The following is a 24,321-nucleotide window of genomic DNA, read 5'->3' on the forward strand; positions in this document are numbered from 1 at the left end:
AAAAGAGATGGGGTCCTTCTCCCCACACACCACCCTTTTCTTCTTGCTTGTGCTTGGCATCATCCAATGGAACTGGTTGGCAGTGGATTCAGGACAGGCAAAAGAAAGGACACCTTTGCACAATTTGTAGTTAACTTATGGAACTCTATGCCACAAGATGTGGTGATGGACTCTGGCTTGGATGATTTTCAAAAGGGTGATGAGGCAAATTCATTGAAAGAAGAGAGGTCTGTCAATGGTGATTAGTCATGATGGCTAAATGGAACATCCACATACAGTGGCAGTATACCTCTAAAGCCAGTTGCTAGGGAACAAGCAACTGTGCGGGAGGGCTGTGTTGCCTTCATCTACTTTCTGTACTTTATCTACATACTTCTGTACTTCATCTACATACCCGTTGCCATGATCTACTTTCAGGTGTTTGGGATGGAGGCATCTGGGGCCACAGTGGGAAGCAAGACTAGTTGGATGTTTCATTTCATCCATCAGGGCTCTTCTGTTCTTTACATTGTTGCTGCTTGGTTTACTGTTTGCTTTAGTTGCTATGTTTTTGTGGATTTTATACTGATTTTGTATACTGTTTTTTTGTTTTATACTGTTTTTGTGGATTTTATACTGATTTTCATTTCTATACCTCCCAGTAGCCAAAGCCGTTGTGGTCAGTTCGCAACCATTAAACCATAATATACAAGGAGATGTGCTATAGAAGTTTAAACCTCAGTATAACATAGAAGCGAAAGCCAAAATAACACCGAGCAGCAATACAAAGAAACCGAAAACGAAAGACTAAAATGCCTGGGAAAAGAGGGCCTTCATCCTACGCCAGAAAGAGGACAACATAGGTGTGAGGTGACCCTCTCTGGGAATATGTTTACATGTTTTTTAAAAAATATTGTAATTATGTTGTGTGAAACAAACAGAGGGCTGTTTGTTTGTTTGTTTATAGTATTTTTATCCCACTGCTCAGCCCCCCCAAAAGGCTCCTGGAGCGGCTTACAATCAATGAACAAAGAAGACAGTCCCTGCCCCCAGGCTTACAACCTAAAAAAGACACGACACACAAGGAAAGGCGATGGGGAGGGAAGATGTGGGGGGGATTATGTAGACTGGTGGGCTGCCCCCGCTGCCCCCTCTCATCTCCCAAAGGAGGGGCAGTCCAATGATGTTCCCTTTACCTGCTCCTGTTTCCCTCACTCCTTCTTCTATGTATAGCCCATAAAGGAGCATCTTCTCCCTTACATTTCTGCCCAAATGCTAGGACCATCTTCAGAGACTCTTTCCTGGGTGCTGCCACCCACAATATTGCAATGAGTGGCTACCAGGTAAAGAGCCTTTTGAGGGGTGGCCCCCATCTGTGGAATACCCTTCCCACAGAGATCTGCCTGGCACCTTCACTGTATACATTTAGATGCCAGGTTAAAATCTTCCCCTTCCAGCAGCCATTTAATCTTTAACCTGTTGTTCTGATCATTAACTTTACTGCAGGCTCTTTGATGGTTTTAATGTTTTAGGGTTTTAATATGTTGATATTTTTTATTGTATTTATTGCTTTGGTGGTGATTGTATTGTTTTGGCTTTTATGATTGTAAACCTCCCCGAGAGCATCAGCCAGTTGGGCAGCACATAAATAAAACAAATGCAAATACTTTAAATGAATAAGAGTTCATGAAACGTGGTTCTTCGGGCAGGCATTTGGGGTGGGTTAGGGTATTTTTAGAAATATGATGTTTTAATGTGGAATTTTATTGCTTTAAACTGTTGTACTATTGTACATCGCCCATAGTGGCTGGGTGACCAGCCAGATGGGCGATTAAGAAATTTAATAAATCAAAAAATCAAAAAATAAAATCAAAAAATAAATTCACTTAGCTGTGGATATCAGGGCCGGCCCATCCATGAAGCAGGGTGAGGCGCTGCATGAGGTTGCGGAGCTGGAAGAGCGGGAAATTGTGCCACTCCCTTGTCCCAGCCCAGCCTGGACAGCCCACCACCACTACCCGCAGGTGCTCTAGAGAGCCCTGACAGCTGCTTTTCTGCCACGGTATTTGCCACAGTGAGAAGGTGGCCAATGGGGCTGTTCAAAGCACCCTTTGTTGCTACAGACTTCAGGAGCTCTCACGAGATATATTGGCCATATCCCGTGACATCTTGGCCATGTGCTGAGATCTTGCGAGAGCCCTGGAGCCAGAGAGATCTCATGAGAGCCACCATATGGCAGCAAAGGAAGGGCAGTCGGCTCTGTGGGTAGTGGCAGGAGGGAGGATTGCTGGCGGTGGAAGCAGTAACACCAGCCATGCCAGCAGGGGTTTTGTTTCAGGCTGCAAGAGAGCTCACGCTGGGCCGGGTGGATAGCAGCAAAATGCAATTTCTGTTTCTTCATTGTGTGGCCATCCAGATGTTGCTGGATTCCTGACTCAGCCCCACTCAGCATGGCCAATGGCGAGGCATGATGGGAAATCTCCTCCAACAGCATCTGGACAGCCACAGTTCCCCCACCCTTGTCCTACAGTTTACTCAGTGAATAGTCCTGTACTGGAATTGACTGGACTGAGAAGGGCTTATTATATTGCACGCCCAGGCAATCAGAAGGATTGCATTGGGAGCCATTCAGAAAATTAGAAGTTGCTGCTACTGGAGGAAAAACATTGAGGACAGCAGAATACTTTCCAGTCCTCTGGGTTTAGGGATGAAGAGGTTCCTCACCTCTCACCTCGCATTCTGTTCCTTTACCATTTGGGCATTCCATTCTATGTTGCTGCATTCCACTAGTTTAATCAGGAGAGTTTCTGAAATTAATGCCAGCCTGCGTAGTTTGTTGCAGCTTTTAGTTAATTTGCTTCTCCTCTCCCACTAATATGCATTGATGAAACACCGCAGCAAAGCAACCTCAAGGTGACTGCATGTACGATTGCATCAAGGTCTTTTAGTGCTGTGTCTTGCTGATGTGCACTGGTAAAACACTGCATGAAAAGTACCAAGACTGTGATGTGGGGTAGCGTTTTATCAGTGAATGTGTACACATAATTCACGTGGTGATGGGAAGACAAAAAGGAATGCGTGGCAGTTTGTGCTAAATTTAGAAACTGTGAACAAATGATGGAGGATTCCCAATGCACCGACAAGATAATTGGGAACTCCAAAATCTGAGGTGAAATTCAGAGGAAGAGAATTTTGGAAGCCTCCCCGATTAAATCGATGTTTGAGCAGCAATCCTTGGAGAGGCGTCTACCCAGCCACAGAGGGTGCCTTTAAGATGCAAAATCTCAGCTGATCAGGTGGTCCTTATAAATCCCCGCCTTCTTCTTGCCTTTCTCTCCCTCTCTCATCATCCTGACGTCAGGAGCTGTCCACGGGCCTTGGTGCTGGAGCAAAATGGCTGGCTGCTAGACACAAGGGCCAGCAGCCAGCAGTGATTCAGAGAAGTATGCAATTTCCCAGCACGCAACAGCGCACATCCTTCCTTTCTCAAGTCACTCCCCAGCTGAAAAGCCACACTGTCAAGCCAGATTTGCAAGAAGAAGACGGGGCTTGAGAGACAGAGAATACCATGTCTTTACTTTGTGTTGGAGGTAAGAGACCAGATCCCCAAAAGAAAAGAAGTCTGTTTTTTTTAATAGCTAATGCAGATGCGCCTTTCATGTTTGTGCACCAGATTCCTTGATTGTGTGTGTATATATAGTCCATGCCTGTGTGTTAATTGGTAGGTTCTGAATGAAGGTTTTGTGCTATCAGTGTCAGTAGAAAAGAAGGTCTGGGAAAGAGACAGTAAAGCCAGTATGTCTGTGGTGTGGATATATTCTGCCATTGTCGAGGAAGACTTGCCTTGTCAGTATACATTTATAGGCAGGGCGCTTGACAACGTGGTCCCCCTCTGTCTATCAGTGGAACAGAAAGCAAGATGCTGGGGTTATTTGGGGGGCATGTGAAAGGAAGGCTTCCCTCCGCCCTCCAATTTTTTTCTTGAATGGGTGCTATTTTAGTAGAGCAGGTTGAGGGTGTGGTGCATTTGTGTGTGTATGTGTGCGCACAAGAGAGAGAGAGAGAGTGTGTGTGTGTGTGTGGTGGAGGAGACTCATTCTGCTTTGAAAATCTCATTTAGATTTTGCAAGGAGCTGGATTGCCTGAAGGGATCAGGGTTAAATCTTTCACTTTTGCCAGCTTATCCCTTGGATCATTTTCACTCTCAGTGAGATGGTGAATTAATTCCACCCCTCCTTTTTCCCCCCCTCTCACTGGTGAGGGAGGAGGGGCACTTTTGCACCTTTTTCTTTTCCAAATGCACTCATAAAAATGAACAATTGGTCAGCCCTTTGAATCCTTTCCCACACTGCCCATTTCTCCTATTTAAGGTACATGTTTATTCCTTCTCTGCCATCATGAAAGGAGGCTTTATTATTGTATTTATTTTTTAAAGCATTTTTATCTTGCTCCTCACCCAAAAAGGGTCCTGGAGCGGCTTATGTCAGTAAAACAAGACAGTCCCTTCCTGCAGGCTTTCAATTTGAAAAGACACGACACACAAGGAAAAAGGAATTGTGAGGGAAGAGGGGGGAAATTTACTCTTTCAGAAGGACTGGTGGAATGGGAATCTGCTCATCTGACTCAGTATAGTCTCAGTTTAAGAAGCAATTCTCCTCCCATATATATACAGCGTGATTGTATGTAGGCTTTTGTGTGTGTGCACATTCTCTACCTTTAAAACAGTACTAGCATTAACACCCATTCTAATTAATTGTATTATGTTATTCATTGCCACCAGATGTTGTGGCAGTTCCTAGCTTATATGGAGTTAGGATAAGGATTAAATCTACTGTGGGAGAGGTCTGTCAATGGCTACTAGCTACGATAGCGACATGGAACCACCATGTGTAGCAGCAGTATATCTATCGGAGCACCAGATGCTGAGGGCTGAAACAAGGGATGGCCGTGGTCAGCTTCACACTCTGCAAGTGAGCTTTCCTAAAGGCATCTGGTTGGCACATCGTGCTTGCCCTGTCTGAGTGAAACCATACCCACCGGCACCCCTAGCCACAGGCCTGGCATTGGTGTGTCCCTCTAGCCCCCTGAGGAAGGGGGTGTGCCCACTCCATTCCCTTGAGGCAGGCAGGAATGAGTGAGAATCCATATTATTCTATCTCTCAGCCTACTGATCCCCCCCGGCTTCAAACTGTATGGGCTACAATGCCATGTGCTGGTTAGGGATGTCTGCCCCCTAGTCACTGAAGTGGGTACTGCAGGCTTCATGGACACGTTAAAATTAATTAATGCATTTAAAAAAAAACAAAATAACCCTGCGGTGCACACCCCTAGGGTGTCTTTAGTATGCATTGGCATGCATGCCAAGTTCCAGGTGGTTAGGTTTCATGGTCTTGGTGCTATGGCATGGACGGACAGACAGGCACCCCCCCCATTGTTATTATAGAAACTGAATTCTCTACCACAACATGAGATGACAACCACTAGCTCACATGGCATTTCAATGAGCTTGGCAAATGTATGGAAGAGGGGTCTATTTATTAGCCATGAAAACTGAATGGATCCCCCATATACAGAGGCAGTCTACCCCCGAATACCAGATTTATTTATGTATACCCTTCCTCCAGGACAGCATGCATAGTTCCTCTTCCAATTTTATCCTCACAATGTCATGTCAGTGACTGGCCCAAGGTCAGCTCATAGCTGAGCAGGGATTTGAATCCCTGTCACTCCAGCCTTAGTCAATACTCTAACCACTACCCCACACTGGCTTTGTGGTGATCAATAGTGGAGGACAGTTAACACCCTTGTGCCTTGCTTGTGGACTTCCTGGAGGCATTTGCTTTGTGGTTTTAATATTTGTGAAGTGAACTGCCCAGAGAGCTTTGGCTGTTGGGTGTTATAGAAATGAAATGAAATGAAAGAATGAATGAATGAATGAATGAATAAATAAATAAATAAAATTCTGCCATTGCTGAAAACAGAGAGGCTGGACTGGTGGACCTTTGATCTCATCCAGCAAGGCTATCCCAAAATATTTAGCACAAAAAAAAGGGGTGGGGAGAGGATTCAGGGCAGGAGCCTGAAAGGCATATGTCAGTTAATCTCGTTGAACATTTATATTTATTTATTTGAAGCATTTTTTCCTGTTCTTCACCCAAAAAAGACTCCAGAGCAGCTTACAAGAATGAATAATTAGGCAGTCCCTCTCCTCAAGCTTACGATAAAAAAAATCACAAGACACAAGGATTGGGAGGAAGGGGGGGAGTAGCATGATGCTGATGCTGATTCATTTGCCCAGATGTATGGGTACAGAACAACTGAACTCAGGTTTGCACTGCATCTATTGTCCTTCAGGGCTGGCCTGTTCTTTCCTGGCCTGTTCCTCTTCTCTTCTGTGGTTTCTCTTGTCCTTTTGAGTTCAGGCTTAGGGCTTCTCCACACAGAGGTGTTTATCAGGGCTTCAGCTTCCAGATTCTTCCAGGATTAAGCTCGCCCTTCACATGTGCTTCCCTTCCACTCCTTTCCCCCCCTTTATCTGCAAGCTCTATATGTTTCATTTATACAACCACTAGATGGCACTGTGGTCTAGCTCCTCTTATTGCAGGATTTCCTCTTTTCATGGAGAAATGGAAAATGGATGTTTTTGTTACCACGTTATTTCTGTTTCGAATTAAGCTGCGGAAATGCTTGGAAAGTACGAAAGGGGCACTGGAGGTTGACGACGTCATGTAAAGGACCCGCGAACTTCCTCAAATGACCAATCTCAATCGCAGGATAAAAGCTCCATGTGGAGAAGCTCTTGCTCTGTTTCTCCCCTTCCCCTCGGGGCAAGATGTTTCTTCAGACACCCTTCCAGAAAGTTGCAGTTACACAGGACCTGCAATCTATAGGGGAGGGGCTCTAATTCAGTGGCAGAGCACATGCTTTGCAGGTACAAGGCATCTCCAAGGTTGTTTGTTTTTTAAGAATCCTGTAGTGGTGCGAGTATAAGACCCTCCTCTGCCTAAGACCCTGGAGGGCTACTGTCAGAGTAGGCAGCAGAGGGCTTGGTGAATGAAGAGCTTGACCTGGTATAAAGCAGCTTAACTATGTACCTTCCATTCGGTTGAAATATTTAGCTTAGTATTGAATATATGATGTAAGTGTATGTTTTAAAACTGAGTCTGTTGAAAGCCCCGCTTCTCCATTAACATGTCCTCCACATTAGCCTGTCTCTTCAGAGCATTGCATTCTATGCTCCGCTCCCCACCTTACCCAGATTCTCCAACTACATCATCTTCATTCACAAGCTGGGCCTATTAGGGAACAGCCATTGGCTTTAAAAAAGAAAAAAAAGGCAAGCACACATAATCAATGGAAACCTGCTGTTATAGAAATAGCAAAGAGGGAAATATAAGGAAACCTGCAAATGCTGCTCACAAGGGACCCATTGCAAGCTTGGGCTAAAATCCCCCCCGCCGCCCCCGCCGCTGCTTTCCGACATGATTCTAGTTTTTTAGCCTTGTTTCCTTTCCTTGCTACTGATTACAGACAGAGGTAGTATAGGAAGCAGCATTTATATCACGGGAAGAAAGGTCGGTGCGGGGGGTGCTTAATGAAATGCACAAGCCCCGATTCCATCCTAATTTTAGTCAAAACGTACCCCTCCTAAAAACAGATGCAAAAGGCTCTGTCACTAATGGTACGTGGACCAGTTCTCCTCTTCTCCCTCCACTCTTATAATCTGGGCACTGGTTTTCTGATCCCTATTCTCCATGGATGATCACCCTGAATATCAGGCCTAAAGAATTCTTCAGATCCATCCAATCCATAAGATGGCGAAAGGCTGGTGTAAAGGTTTGAACTGGGAATGGTCTTCTGCAAACATGAGTTGGACACAGTGTGCCCGCCTCATCTGAGTGAAACTGTGGCTTGCTGAGCCATGTGTATTTGTAAGAGCCCCGGGGCCAGGCTTGCAAAGAGAAGCTCTGTGTGAATGTTCATCCTTGCTCCAAACATATAAATCTGAGCTGCTGGACAAAGACAGGTGTGTCACAGCCTCTGGAGACAATCGCTTGCTGGGAACAATTTATGAATGAGCTACAGATGGATAATTCCAGCGAGTTGGTGGCAGGGATGGCACAGTCGGTGTGGCTATTTCAGTGGTACCCCTTCAGAAAAGGTGGTTCTATTTTGTCCCTTTTTAAAATGCAGTGAATTCTGGCCTGTATGTTGTTTATCTCCCCCAGTCTAAAACCCTAAGGAGGGATTTTTGCAGGGATTTTCACTTTAGGAGAAATTGCTCAAGACGTTCTGAATTTTATGTATTTATTTGGATATTTATAAACCACCCTTCATCAAAAGATATCAGTACACCAGCCTGCTAAATATCTGCGATTCCGCACAACAAGGGGGCAGTAAGTTCCCTGTTACACACTTTGAAACTGGTCTTGATTTCACTTGTATAGATTTTCATACTCGCCCTAAGCCAGAGGTGGGGAACCGGAGGCCTTCCATGTGCTGGATTCTAATTCCCATCTGCCCCAGCCAAGTGTGATGGGAATTGTAGTCCAACATCTAGAGTGTCTCAGGTTCCTCACTCCTGCCCTAGGCAGTGAGGCAAAGTGCATTTCTGGAGTCAGAGTGACGGTAGCAAGCTTTACCCTCCATGTTTTAGACATCTGAAAGATAAAAGTTATATTTCACAATATTTGTGTGCCATCCTAAATGTATCTTCTCTGAAGTAAGTCCTATTCAGATAGAGTCCATTTTCAAGTAAGCATGCGATGCCACCTTATTTTAATTTCCAATTGATTACATTATAGCTCAATTATAATATGCCAACTGCTGACAGAAGTGCATGTGTTTTCTCACTCATGAAACATAGTGGGAAACCAATTTCATTTGCCTGTGAACAGGGCTGTTTGTCATCTTTCCCTGTCCCTATCCCACCCCCGCCAAATGCCTTTAGCAGTTCTGTGATGGCTAGAAACTCAACAGATGCAGGTTTCCCTGGCTTGGTGGTGAAGTAATGGGGGACTTCACGTGGTAAGCTCTGCCTGCGCCATGATGCTGTTAATAGCTCAAGGCCTTTATCACAGGGCTTTTCTATCACAGAAAACTGGCACTTGCTTGTCACTGGCCCAGAAAGGAGCCTATTGTCTTGCTTCAAGCTCTGAAGTTCTCTTCCCCACCCTAGTTCCATCACTGGCAGAAGAAAGTGAACTTGATAGAAGCAAAGGAAGTTGTCTTGTATGGAGTCAGATCATCAGTTGATTTTATCCAGTGTTGCCTACGCTAACCGGCTGAAATGGTGTTCCAGGGTCGCGGAAAGGGCCTTTCTCAGCCCTGCCAGGAGATGCTGGGGATTTATTATTATAAATCAGAAGCTGCCTTATACTGAGTCAGCTAGCTCAGGATTGTCTATGCCAGGGATAGGTAAGCTTCTGGGCCTGTGGGCACATTTGGAAATTTGCAAAACCGACCAGGGCACAACCATAAAATGGCAGCTACAGGTGGGTAGTCACAAAGGACAAGTCACCAGCCCAGAGGCGTAAGAACAGTCCTGCTGGATCAGACCAAAGGTCCATCTAGCTCAGTATTCTTTTCACACAGCGGCCAACCAGCTGTTGACCAGGAACCCACAAGCAGGGCATGAGTGCAACAGCACCCTCCTGCCCATGTTCCGCAGCAACTGGTGTGCATAGGCTCACTACCTCTGGTACTGGAGGTAGCACACAGCCATCAGGACTAGTAGCCCTTGGTAGCCTTCTCCAGGAATTTGTCCAACTCCCTTTTAAAGCCATCCAAATTGGTGGCCATCACTACTTCCTGTGGTAGCAAATTCCATAGTTTACTTATGCACTGTGTGAAGAAGCCCTTCCTTTGATCTGTCCTGAATCTCCCACCAAGCAGCTTCATGGGATGACCCCACTAGGTTCTAGGGAGAAAAATGTCTCCCTCTCCACATCATGCATAATTCTATACACCTCTCTCATGTCTCCCCTGATCCTCCTTTTTTCCAAGCTAAACAATCCCAGTGGTTGTAACCTTCTCTCATAGGGGAGATCTCCAGCTCCTTTCATGGGAAATTAAGATAGCAGCAGCTAAAGGCTCCCACTTTGCTTTGAAGCAATCCCTGCTGCCAGTAAGAAAATATAAACATATTTTTAAAATCAACATTGGGAGGGGTAGAGTGTCTCAGTGGTTCACCCACAGAGCTGCAACACGGGGGGGGGGGGGGGCTGCCTGGCCAAACAACGTCAAGAAAACCCTACTGGATCAGACAGAAGGTCCATCTAGCACAGCATCCTTCTTCCCACAGTGGACAGCTAGATGCCTCTGGGAAGCCCACAACCCAAGCCCTCTCTCGTAGTTGCTCTCCCCAGCAACTGATGCTTGAGAGGGAATTTGCTTTGAACTTGGAGGGTGCATAAAGCCTTGAGGACTTACTTACTTACTTACTTACTTACTTTATTTATTTATTTATAACATTTGTATACTGCCCGTCATATTGCTTGGATTTCAGGCCAGTGAACTACAAAATGTATATCATAATCAATAACAATAAATATTATTAGTAGTATTAATTATTATTATTATGCAAAATATATCATAATACAAGATCACAATGAGAAGACAGCCGATAAAAACCTTAAATGCAAATTAGGATTTGCAACATATTAAAATGCCTGAATAAATAAACATGATTTTGCCTGGTAAATGCAAAAGCCTGGTTGACTGGTGAGCAATGAACTGAACTGATTTTGCCTGGCAACCAGAAGTTTGCAATGTTGGCAACAGGTGGGTCTCTTTGGGGAAGACACTGCATAACTGAGACACCACTTCTGAGAAGGCCATTTCTCCCTTGTAGCTGAAAGATGTGTTGGGGGTGCTGTTGTGCTCATGTCCTGCTTGTGGGTTCCGGGTCGACAGCTGGTTGTCCACTGTGTGAACAGAATGCTGGACTAGATGGACCCTTGGTCTGCTCCAGCATGGCTCTTCTTATGTTCTTATGGTGTACCTCTGATAAAAGGGACATGTGGTGAAGGACTTCCACAGAAAATCTCAAAGCATGGGCATGTTGGTATGGGAATAAGTGCTCCTTCAGATATTTGGATCCCAAGCCATTTAGAGCTTTAAAGATAAGTACCAGCAACTTGAATTGGGCCCAGAAGCAAGCTGAAGTTCCTTTCATAGAATAGTAGGGTTGGAAGGGGCCTATAAGACCATTGAGTCCAACCCCCTGCTGCTCAATGCAGGAATCCAAGTCAGAGCATCCCTGACAGATGGCTGTCCAGCCTCGTCTTGAACACCTCCAGTGTGGGAGAGCCCACCGCCTCCCTAGGGAATTGGTTCCATTGTCATATTGCTCTAACAGTCAGGAAGTTTCTCCTGATGTTCAGCTGGAATCTGGCTTCCTGTCACTTGAGTCCATTATTCCGTGTCCTGCACTCTGGGGTGATCGAGAAGAGATCCTGGCCTTCCTCTCTGGGACAACTTTTCAAGTCCTTGAAGAGGGCTATCCTATCTCCCCTCAGTCTTCTCTTCTCAAGGCTAAACATGCCCAGTTCTTTCAGTCTCTCCTCATAGGGCTTTGTTTCCAGTCCCTTGATCATCCTCGTTGCCCTCCTCTGAACCCTCTCCAGTTCATCTGCATCCTTCCTAAAGTGTGGCACCCAGAACTGGACACAGGACTCCAGATGAGGCCTAACCAGTGCTGAGTAGAGGGGAACTAGGACTTCATGGGATTTGGAAGCTATGCTTCTATTAATGCAGCCCAGAATAGAAGTATAGTTTCCAAACCATGTGACATACTAGTTTTTAAAGTTGGTGTGATATGCATTCACCTGGTTATACCAATAAAACATTCTGGCAGACGTATTCAGAACTAGTTGAAGGTTCTAAGTGATCTTCAAGGACAGTCCCACGCATACTGCATTGCAGTAATACAGCCAGACTAGTAGCCATAGATAGGCTTACCCTCCATGAATTTGCCTAATCTCCTATTAAAGTCGCCTAAGCTAGCAGCCATTAGGACATCTTCTGGCAGTGGTGATGCATTCTTTCACGTAACCAACATTGTGATCTGTAAATCCGGATTCTGCAAGGCTTCAATACCCTCCAATGTTTGCAGATGAAAATACGGACATGCTTGTAACATCCCTCTTCTCTTACCAAGTCCCTGTTACATGATGCTGAAGGCTGTCTTCTAGCTCCTGGATGCCATGTTGATTTACATTTCAACAGTCTTTGCTGCGCTATTTTTAAAACCAAGTCGGTATTTTTTCTTTGGGTAAAACTAAGAGACGCTAAGAAAACACAACTTGTCCTACTAATCTGTTCTCAGCAACTGAAAGCGACTGTAAGAAATGGCAGTACATTAGTATTCACATGTGTTCTTTGACATTCATGTGCATTAGGGACAAGGTACATCCCCCCCTCACCGCCCTCTTCAGCAGTTTAACTTCTGGAGAGCCAGAGGAAGAGCTGAGCTCTGGAGAATGCTGCAAGCAGCTCACTCCCGACATTTTCTTTTAACAGGTCATCCCTTAAAAGCAAAACTTGGTGTAGTGGTTTATTGGAAAGGGGTCAGGCCATATCTAACCTGCCATTTCTTGCACATTCATGACCAGCCACTCACAGAAGTTTGTGGTCCATCACACGACATCGTCATCCTCCAGTGATTTTCCTGCCATTTCCCCCTGCCTATCCCGCGTTATCCCCAACCAGAAAAAAATGTGCCATTTTTTCAGCCCGCACAGCAGGAGTGCTATCGCCTGCCTGTGTACGTCTCCTGCAAAAAAAACTCTTTGTTTGGGGTTGTTTGGGGTGCAGTCATGATGACAAGGGCAGTGATGTCAGGAATGGTGGGCATGTCAGAATGCTGACCTGCCGCCATGACTAAATGCAATGCACTGACTTGCTCCCGACTTCAGTTGCTTACCCCACAACACAGAATGGCCGGCGTGCCAGCATTCCAGCAGTTTGCCAGGAAACCAGTGCCTGCAAGGGCAGCATTCAGGGAGTTCGGTGGCAGTTCCTGTCCTTCCACATTGCGTGTCAATCACAACCCAGCCACCAATAATCTGTGAGGAGAGGGAAAGGGGCAGGAGCCAGGGAGGAAATTTCGCGATGCCCCCAGTGTGTGTAATGGCTTTTCGCGGAAAAGTAGTCAGCTCGTGAAAACGTAAGGAATGGAATATAATGAGATAGAAGCAACTGTGTAAAGGAGCTTGATCTAATCCTGCAATGAAACTAGATGGAAAAAGCCCCGGTATTGAAGCGGATTTCTGCCCCCGTGTGATGAACCCACAAGAAATAGGGGCTGGACCAGGTTCATCAGGGCATTTGAAATATACGGCTTCACCCCAATCTCGCCCAGGACATGACCTTCTAGATATTTATTTATTATTCATTTTATTACATTTCTATACCACGCAATAGCCAAAGCTCTCTGGGCAGTTTACAAAGATTAAAAACATTAAAAATGTTGATTTTTAACATCCCTCATCCCACTGCTGCCCCAACCCATTGCATTATGCTTTCTCTCCACGCTGTCTGCTATAGCTTTGCTGTCTGGCCCCTTGTATTTGAAATGGAAAGTCAGCAACTTTAGCTGTGGAGGTTAAACCCAGTCCACTCTGATTCTGTTTCCCATGTGTGCTGCAATCATGGCCTAACTGAAACAGGTCAGTTGCTGCTCTCTGCAAGCTCCTTTCCTTTTCCTGCTAAGCTTGGAGGGCAGAAGGGGTCCCATTCTCCAGGCTGAAGTTGAGGCTGCTTGGATATCATCTCCTGTCAGTCTGCCCTCTCCCAAGCAAATGGCTATTAAGCACTGGAGAGCTGCCCCCCCCCCCAGACCACAAATGTCTGTGAAATAAAAATGCATTTAATCAGCTTTGTAATACACGCAGGGTGATACATTTAGTTGTTGCAGTGTTCTGAAGTTAATTGTCAGTGCTATTTTTGTCTTGTTAAAATGTTTTGTCAGTGGGAGATGCTAGAGTTGTTAGCTTCCTCTTCAGAGTCTCTAGAACAGGGGTGGGGAAGCTGTGGCTCACCAGAAGTTGCTGGACTCCAATTCCTATCAGCATAACCAGATGCCAGGCAGGATGGGAGTTGGAGTCCATCAAGATCTGGAGGGCCCCAGATTCCTCACCCCTGCTCTAGAACTTAACAGTGTGATCATCTTAGGCATGTCTAGTTAGAAGTAAATCCCATTGAGTTCAATGGGACTTACTCCCAGGTAACTCTGCATATGATTGCAACCTAAATCTCTGAGTAAGAGAATGGATATGCCTTACTTCTAGTTGCACATGCATGTCTTGTACGCACCCACTTGGCTTTTAAAGCAATGGGAGAAAGGCAATTCTTGAATAAACGAATGCAGCCTCTGTCCTTGGGTATGTGCATGAATGCCTTGGGACTTTTGTGTGGGCTGGCTTGTCTGATTCTTCCTCCCCCCCCCCCAACTCCTTGCACACACTTGGCACTCATGATTTCAAAAGACAGTTTATTCGGTTCCCTTCTCTGTGCAATGTGGGTTGTTGTTGGAATGAAAAAATGTACTTCGAAGAAGCGCTTTTGTGTGGATCGCTATTACGGCTGCTGTTGTTGTGACAACATGCACAAGGATGGATTTTGAATGTTCTGAGAACTTGCTGCCAGCACTGGCTGTGTGTGTGTGTGTGTGTGTGTGTATGTTGTTTGGCTGTTGAGTCTAAACGAGGCAGTGAGTCAATCTATGCCTCTTTCTTGAGTGTGTGTGTGCGTCTGTGTCTGTAAGAGCTCCTCCATGTAATTTATGTGTCTGTGTGCTGTAAAAGGGGAAGCTTGTATTTGTATTTGAGTTTTCTACCATGGAAGACATAGAAGTCTTTTGCTTCCAGGAAAGCATGGAAGATGATTTCCACTAAAATATTTCTATTTATTTATTTATCACATTTATATCCCACCTTTTTTCATCCTTAAGGAACCCAAGGCGGCTTACATTATCCTCCTCCTCTCCATTTTATCCTCACCACAACAACCCTGGGAGGTGGGTTGGGCTGAGAGTCTGTGACTGGCCCAAAGTCACCCAGTGAGTTTCCATGTCTGAGTGGGGACTAGAACCCGGATCTCCCAACTCCCAGTCCAACACTCTTGCCACTACGCCACACTGTAGTGCAAAATGTTTTTGCAGTATTATTGGACATTGGTGACTGTGTGTGTGAGTGTGTGTGCATTGTGTGTGTGTGAGCTAAGTATTGGGGGCACAGTAGGAGGTTCATTGCAGACGGCTACCCCAGGACCCAACACAGCCTTGAGCTGGCCCTGTCTGTGTGGTTCTGAGAATATCATCAACAGTGGCAGCATCATGATTTTGTGTAGTTGTGTGACACCCCACCCCCCCACTGTTCATTCATGATTCTCTGTGGAATGGGAGTTGTTTCTGGAACCAAAGAACGTGGGTCCACAGGAATTCTTTTGTGTGGCTGTGTGATTTCCCCACCCTCTCCTTTACACGTAGAATCTTAACATTCCTCTGCCTCAGTTCTTCCTTTCTGTAGAATGGGTTGCTGGCTGTTGGGGATTCAAAGACTGTTCTGTCTCCGGGGTCCCCTTGGCTCCACTTCTGCTGACCTGTCCTCCCCCTGCCCCCAGTCAGATTGGCTGCCAGCCTCTACTGCAAGCCAAGTTGCCTCCATCCTAGACTTGTGCTTTTTGTACTTAAATGCAAGACTGTGAAGGTTTGAGGCCTACAGAGACAAAGGGAAAAACGGTCAGGCTTAGATGCCTGGAGCTTTCTGTTGGGAGGGAGTAACCCTGGGAGGAGGAGTTTTATTTCTCTGGTTAAGTTTCTGTTTCAGTTCCACTGTAAGTTTCATTTCTTCCATTTGAAGCAGCACTTTCAGTTTTAAGGGAGGAGGGTACATAAAGAGAGGGAGAGAGGGAGTAAGGGCAGAGACAGCCAGAGCCTGAAGAGAGAGCAGAGTCTGAAGAGTGAGCAGGAAGAAGCAGCCTAGAAAAGGCTAAGAACAGCTAGGGTAAAGGAACTTGCATTTTACAAATTTTATTTTCTTTTAATGCCTTTTGTATCACTCAGCTCTATCGTGTAATTACCTTTAGTTGTAATTTGCTTTAAATCTACTAGTAAACTGTTGTGGTTAAACCCTGTGTCTAGAGTGTCAGTCACTCCCTGTCCACAGCCTAAACCCCATGTTACTGGGCAGGGGAAGGTAAAAGAAGGAAGGTGGTATACTTAAGGAGGCAAGAGATCCTTAAGGAGTTGCTCAAGGGGTCCAGCTCATAAGGAGAACCCTGACAAAGGCTTTTATTTCTGTAGAGTATCCTTCCTAGCTTTGTGTCATCTGCAGATTTGATAAGCAACCCCTCTATGCTCTCATCCAAGTCATTTGTAAAAATGTTGAAGAGCACAGGGCCTAGGACAAAGCCCTGCAACACTCCACTTGAGACCACCCTCCATGAGGCTACCCAGCCATTAATTAGCACTCGTTGAGTACAGTTGCTCAACCAGCTGTGGATCCACCAAATTGTAATATTGTCCAACCCATATTTTACCATCTTGTCAGCAAGGACATCTTGGGAAACCTTGTCAAATGCTTTCCTGCAATCATGAGATAGTCTATCAGTGGCAAAACCTATGGTGATTCATGAGTTATGGTTGAACTGAACACACAATCATTTTTCCAGCTGCAACGCCAGACCCCTTGCAAACCACAATGTGCCACGGGCAAAAGGACCAGCACGTGTGTGGCAAGTGACAAAGGGCAGGAGCCCACTGGAATGCAGACGTGGCTGTTGAACCACAAGGCTCCGGGACCTACCAGGCAACAGCCTTGACCTGTGAGATATTATGCCCACCAAGTCAGAGTTCCCCCCTCATTTCATGTGGATTAAGAATTTCTGAGTTTCTGCTTCTGTAGCCTTCTCTCTACCTGAAAATCAAGCTGCCTATAGTCTTGGAGCAGTGGAGGGGTTATCAGCCTGAGTGATAGTAAAGTAGCCCTTTTTATTGTTTTTAGCATTTCTTGCCAGCCTCTGCTCATTCTGAGCCTTCACCTTCCTGACACCATCCTTACAGATCTGGGCAACTCTATTGTCCTCCTCCTTGATAATATGTCCCTTTCTCCATATCCTATACTTGACCCTTTTGAGTCTCAGCTCATCAGAGAGCTCTCTATGCAGCCCCACAGGCTTCTTTGAAATGTCCCCTGTTTTTCTTTCTTGTGGGAATAGTTTGTGATTGTGCCTTCGGTATTTCAGTTTTCAGGATCTGCCATCCCTTTTGCACCCCTTTTTCCTTCATGACTTCTAGCCATGGGTTCTCACTCAGCTGCTAACTGACCTTTTTGAAATTGGCTTTCCTGAAGTCCAAGGAGCACATCCAATGAAGCTCAGTTTTCACAGCCCCCTCTGTCACAAATTCCAAGATGACGTGGTCACTTTTCCCTAGGTGACACAGTCACTTTCCCCTACCATTTCTTCCCTCATGCTCCTTCTTCCACCTTCTGAGGGATGAAGTTGTCAGCAAGACAAGTCAAAAACTTATTGGATGTTCCATTCTTTGCAGAGTTAGATTTCCCATTTCCAGCAGATGTCAGGTTATTTAAAATCCCTCATTACTGCCATTGCTGGCCTCTGTGAAAGTTTTGTGGAGAATGTTTGGATGTCAGTAGCATCCCTAATTGATGGCAAGAACCTCAGAAACCTTTGACTGCAGGTCTCCTCCTAGTCAGTTCTCGTACAGCTATCCTGGAGCTCAATAGTTAAGTTTAGATCAGCATTTCATATCCAACAACCCGTCCTGCTGCTCATTCTTCTTTTTTAAAAAATAGTGTGGATGTTTTATAACAATTTGTTCCAGGCTTAAAATGGATCTAACATGTTCCTACACCAGGAGGTTTGTTTTGATTTGGCTTTGAAATCTGTCCAGACATTAAGTGGAGCATGTGACTTGCAGAAAAAGGCTGGATGGTATCAAAGACTAGCAAAGGCTTGTGAGGTTAAACACACACACACATGTTTTATTATCACCATCATCATTATCAACTGGTGCTGTCGCACATTTACAATTAGGATGCATTGGTCCAAAAGAAAAGAAAAATCCATAGTTGAGCAACATCTGTATTATGACCAAGCAAAATGTCACAAAATAGTGAGGAATGTTTTTAGTTCACCAGAACTCTTCATCAGGGTGGATGTTAAGCAAAGCAGGGGTTGGGAGAGAGAAACGCTGGCTTGATGTCGAAACCCCAATTTATTTATTGCATTTATATCCCACCTTTTTTCCTCCTTAAGGAACCCAAGCTGGCGTGCATAATCCTCCTCCTCTCCATTTTATCCTCACAACAACAACCCTGCGAGGTAGGCTGGGCTGAGAGTCTGTGACTGGTCCAAAGTCAGCCAGTGAGCTTCTGTGTCCGAGTGGGGACTAGAACCCGGATCTCCCGACTCCCAGTCCAATACCTTGCATTTGGTCTCTGTCTAAAGATGGAGCATAGGAGGAGATAGCAGACTTAATCGAATTAGTCTTCAGTAGGCGCTATGCAAATTTCAAGTCACACCTAGGACTGCTGGGACAAAGAAACACACAATTTGAAAAAGCACCCTCTGACCTGGAAGTAGTTTCCTCGAATGACTGATGTGTGGGTCTCTCTCTCGTCTAGTTCCTCTGGGAAATACTTTCTGTTCAGGAATCCCATTCAGGTATTCTTCAGATGTTACCAACCAAATGTTCCTGGTGAAGAGCAGATTCCATCACTGTCCCCATTATATTCCTTTGCCACTCCTCTTCCACTTGCTTAAAAAAAAAAAAAAAACAATTTCCCTCCAGTTGTGAGCTCCAGTTCTTTCCCCATGCTGAGTGGTTGGAGGCTGGGAGGGCTTTGGATTTTTCAGATCCAGAGTATTGCATTTTTTGCATTTATTGCATTTATACCCCGCCTTTTTTCCTCTTGCAAGGAACTCAAGGCGGCTTACATTATCCTCCTCCTCTCCATTTTATCCTCACAACAACAACCCTGTGAGGTGGGTTGGGCTGAGAGTCTGTGACTGGCCCAAAGTCACCCAGTGAGCTTCCATGGCTGAGTGGGGACTAGAACCCGGATCTCCCAGCTCCTAGTCCAACACTCTTGTTCAGTTCACATTTTAATGCAAATTTGCCTTATTTCACACTTTCGAACCATAATGTGAACTGATACCCAGTTCTCCTTTAAAATTCACAGAACTGAATTCACACAAAAATTTTCAAACAGAAATTCACACAAAATTCTCCAAACTTTTCAGAGTAGTTTTCTGATCAAAAAGTGTATACAAATATATGTATTTTAGGGAAAATACCTTTAAAATGCATTAAATTACAAAAACTGCTTGCAAACAATGTATATATTATGCAAAAATTCATGTATTAGGAGAAATGTGCACAAAAATGCTTATGAATTTTCATGCAAACTTTAAAAAAAAATTCCCAAAGTTTGGGACGAACTGGACTTAAAATTGGAAAAATGAGAAATGGAGAGAAAGGGATATTGGCAGATTCATACATCCTTAATCCAGAGCTTCCCCTGCTCCACTCACACTGCACCCCCAATCCTCTCCCTTTCCCTCCTCCCCAATGTTGGAGCTCCAGTGTCGAAGAGTTGCGGGGCATGGATCTTTCTGCAATGGCATGGTTTCTTTCCCCCCAAGATTGGACTTCCTCTGAGATTTAAACTCTGTCTCCAAGATCAGAGGGGAATTTCTGATCTAACCTGCAGCCCCTGGGCTGTTACTGTTTTGGAATTCCACTCTTCCTGCATTCCCATTTAACAATTCCAGTGGAACTGGAGCACACACAGTTTGTCAGAGTTGTCAGTTAATTTGCATACCCCCCCACCGATTATTAGTGTGAAAATATGCACAGATAAAACAATGCAAAAAAAAAAAAGAATCTTGATGCGATTGTATGTATAATTATTTATTCTATTTTTATCCCACCCTTTCCCTTATTTTATCCTCACCACAGTCCTGTGAGGTAGGTGAAACGGAGAGACAGTGACTGATCCAAAGTAACCTGATGAGCAATTTTTGAAAAAAGGCTAAGTGGGGACCCACACCCATGTCTTCTTGCTCCAAATATAGTTGGCTGGTTATCTTGGTAAACAGGATACTGACCTAGATGGATCATTGGTCCAGACTGGTATGTTCTTCTGCTTAAAAGTTCCAAGTGAGAAGAACTATCAAGTGTAGCTTCGTAAAATGGCACCACAAAAAATACCATGTGTCATCTTTGATTTAACTGCTTTGTGTATAGATTCATAGAGTTGGAAAGGATCTCAGAAATCATCTAGGCCAGAGATGGGTAACTTGGGGCCCTCCAGCTCTTTTGGCCTACAACTCCCACCATCCCTTATGACAGTGGCTAAGCTGGCTAGGGCAGATGGGAGTTGTAGGCCAAAACAGCTAGAGGACCAAGTTACCCACCCCTGATGCAGTCCAACCCCCCCCCCCTTCAATGCAGGCTCCGCACGTTAGGGTTCATCTATAGTTTCCCTGACAGCTGGACGTCCAGTTTCTGCTTAAAGACCTCCAGTGAAGGAGAACCCATCAGTTCCTGAGGCAATCTTCATACAATCATAGAATAGTAGGGCTGGAAGGGGCCTGTAAGACCATCAAGTCCAACCCCTACTCAGTGCAGGAATCCAAGTCAGAGCATCCCTGACAAGTGGCTGTCCAGCCTCGTCTTGAATGCCTCCAGTGTGGGAGAGCCCACCACCTCCCTCGGTAATCTTTCATTAACTTTCTTAGCTGCTGCATCGCTCAGCTTCTGATCCACTGTGACACCTAGGTCCTTTTCATATTTACTGCTGCCAAGCCAGGTCTCCTCCATCCTATACTTGTGCCTTTTGTACCAAAATGCAATACATTTAGATCAAAGAATCATAGGGTTGGAAGGGGCCTCCAAGACCATCAAGTCCAACCCCCTGCTCCGTGCAGGAAGCCTGATTCCCAGGTGGTCTCCCATCCAAGGACTAACCAAGGCTGACCCTGCTTAGCTTCTGAGATCAGACAAGATCAGGCACATCCAGCCCTTTGCTCATCTCTGTTGATTCTAATCTTGTTAGATTCTGCCTCATGTTCCAACCTATCTTGATCCTTTGGAATCTTGATCCTGTTTTCTATTGGGTTGGCTACCTCTCCTAGCTTCGTGTCATCTGCAGATTTGATAAGCAACCCCTCTACACCCTCATCCAGGTCATTTATACAAATGTATGCGTGTGTTTCCCCATGCCAATGGGCATACACCATGGAAGCAAAACTCAAATGGAAGATTGAAAATAGGTCAGCAAATGTGAAGGACAGAAACTGGCAGAAAGAGGAAAACTGAACAGAAGGAGGGGGTATCAGAATGAATTCATTACATTTATCTCCTGACTTTCATCCAAGGCACTCAATGTGGTATTCATGGTTCTAAGTTCTTCCAGAGATGACTTAGTGGATAAAGTAGCAGTTACAGAAACTCTGGGGGAAAGCAACCATGTTATACTTGAGTTCTTCTTGGTTCTAAGGGAAGCAAAAGCCGAGTGTAGTCAAATGCATACCCTGAATTTTAGGAAAGCTGATTTTAATAAACTCAGAACAATGATCAGGAAGGTCCTATGGCAAGCGACTCTAATGAGAAAAGGAGTCCAAGATGGGTGGGAGCTTTTAAAAAAGGAAATTCTCAAGGCACAATTACAAACAATTCCAACAAGAAGAAAAGGTGGAAGACAACAGAAGAAGCCAATGTGGCTTCACAAAAAGCTTAGGGATGACCTGAAAACAAAAAAGGACATGGAAAGAAGGCCAAGCAACAAAGGAAGAGTACAGGCAGGTAGCACAGAATTGCAAGGATGGCTTCAGGAAGACTAAAGCTGAGAACGAGCTGAGGTTAGCGAGGGATGCTAAAAGCAACAAAAAGGCTCTCTTCAGATATGTGCATAGTAAAAGGCAGAGGAAAGAATTGGTGGTTCAGCTATTAAATAAGGATGGCAAAATGATAACAGATGATAAGGAAAAGGCAGAGGTGCTCATTTCCTACTTTGGCTCAGTCTTCTCCCAAAAGAGGGTCTATGACCCCCCGGGCAAAGGCAAAGTACAGGCTGAAGAGGCAGGATTGCAGCTTGAGATAGGCATATGGTCAAGGAACACCTAATTACTTCGAATGAGTTCAGATCTCCAGGGCCAGATGAATTGTATCCTAGAGTAATAAAGGAACTGGCAGAAGAACTCTCAGAACCGCTGTCTATTCTCCTTGAGAAATCATGGAGGACAGGTGAAGTGCCAGATGACTGGAGGAGGGCTAACGTTGTCCCTATCTTCAAAAAGGGTAAAAAGGAGGAACCTGGGAACTACAGACCAGTCAGTCTGACATCAGTCCCTGGGAAAATTCTGGAGCAGATGATAAAGCAATCCATCTGGAAGCACCTTGAAAACAATGCAGTGGTTACTCGAAGCCAGCATGGATTTGTCAAGAACAAACGAACCTGATCGAACCTGAACAGACGAACCTGATCTCATTTTTTGATCAAGTAACCTCCCTTGTGGACCGTGGGAATGCTGTAGACATCAAATACCTCGACTTCAGCAAAGCTTTCGACAAAGTGCCCCATGATCTCCTGATAAGCAAACTAGCTCAAAGTGGGCTAGATGAAACAACGATCCGGTGGATCCACAGAATCGGACTCAAAGAGTGCTTATCAATGGGACCTTCTCAAACTGGGGAGAGGTAACGAGTGGGGTACCGCAGGGCTCAGTCCTGGGCCCAGTGCTCTTCAACATTTGTATTAACGACTTGGAGGAGGAGGTGCAAGGAATGCTGATCAGATTTGCAGATGACACAAAACTGGGCGGGATAGCTAATACTTTGGAAGACAGAAACAAAATTCAAACTGATCTGGATAGACTGGAGCACTGGGCAGGAAACAACAGAATATAATTTAACGGGGATAAATGCCAAGTTCTGCACCTAGGAAAAAGAAACCAAATGCACAGTTACAAGATGGGGGATACGTGGCTCAACAACACTACAGGCGAGAAGGATCTTGGAAATGTTGTCAATCACAAGCTGAATATGAGCCAGCAATGTGATGTGGCTGCAAAAAAGCCAAATGGTCTTTTGGGCTGTGTTAACAGAAGCATAGCTTCCAAATCCTGGGAAGTACTGGTTCCCTTCTACTCAGCACTGGTTAGGCCTCATCTGGAGTCCTGTGTCCAGTTCTGGGCACCACATTTTAAGAAGGATGCAGACAAACTGGAGAGGGTTCAGAGGAGGGCAACGAGGATGATCAGGGGACTGGAAACAAAGCCCTATGAAAGAGACTGAAAGAACTGGGCATGTTTAGCCCTGAGAAGAGAAGACTGAGGGGAGATATGATAGTGCTCTTCAAGTACTTGCAAGGTTGTCCCAGAGAAGAAGGCCAGGATCTCTTCTCGATTATCCCAGAGTGCAGGACATGGAATCATGGGCTCAAGTTGCAGGAAGCCAGATTCTGGCTGAACATCAGGGAAAACTTCCTAACTGTTAGAGCAATACAACAATGGATCCAATTACCTGGGGAGGTGGTGGGCTCTCCCACACTGGAGGCATTCAAGATGAGGCTGGACAGCCATCTGTCAAGGATGCTCTGACTTGGATTCCTGCATTGAGCAGGGGGTTGGACTCGATGGCCTTGTAGGCCCCTTCCAACCCTACTCTTCTATGATTCTATGATTCCCCTTCCTCCTATTTTTTTTCTCACAACCCTGTGAAGTAGGTCAGGCTGGGAGAGATCAGTAACTGGTTAAAGTACAGAAAGCAGAGCATAGGAATAAATGGTAAATTCTCCCAAGTAAATAGTGGGGTCCCACAGGGATCTGTATTAGGACCAATGCTTTTCAACCTGTTCATAAATGATCAGGAATTAGGAGTGAGCAGTGAAGTGGCCATGTTTGTGGATGACACCAAATTATTTAGGGTGGTTAAAACAAAAAGGGATTGTGAAGAGCTCCAAAAGGATCTCTCTGGGAGAATGGGCATCCAGATTGCAAATGCAGTTCAATGTAAGCAAGTGTAAAGTGATGCACGTTGGGGCAAAAAATCCCAACTTCAAGTACAGCTTGATGGTATCTGAGCTAGCAGTGACTGACCAGAAAAGAGATCTTGGGGTTGTTGTGGACAGCTCAGTGAAGATGTCAATTCAGTGTGCAGCCGCTGTAAAAAAAGGCAAATTCCATGTTAGGCATAATTAGAAATGGGATTGAGAATAAAGCTACCAGCATCATACTGCCCCTATACAAATCTATGGTGTGGCCACAGTTGGAATATTGTGTACAGCTCTGGTCACTACACCTAAAAAAAGA

The 24,321-nt window shown here is 45.1% G+C and overlaps 1 protein-coding gene across 1 annotated transcript in view; it reads left to right on the forward strand.

Moving 5' to 3' along the window:
- Positions 1–3,547: 3,547 nt before the first annotated feature.
- Positions 3,548–24,321, forward strand: part of UNC13A (unc-13 homolog A) — a 189,837-nt gene continuing 169,063 nt past the window's right edge. Inside the window, exon 1 of the mRNA XM_084825659.1 lies at positions 3,548–3,569. Coding sequence (XP_084681785.1) covers positions 3,548–3,569 — 22 coding nt within the window. The remainder of the gene's footprint in view (positions 3,570–24,321) is intronic.

Source organism: Heloderma suspectum, chromosome Z (genome assembly GCF_057233095.1).
Source record: "Heloderma suspectum isolate Gila_16-S chromosome Z, 16-S_ref, whole genome shotgun sequence".
NCBI classification, from domain to species: Eukaryota; Metazoa; Chordata; class Lepidosauria; order Squamata; family Helodermatidae; genus Heloderma; species Heloderma suspectum.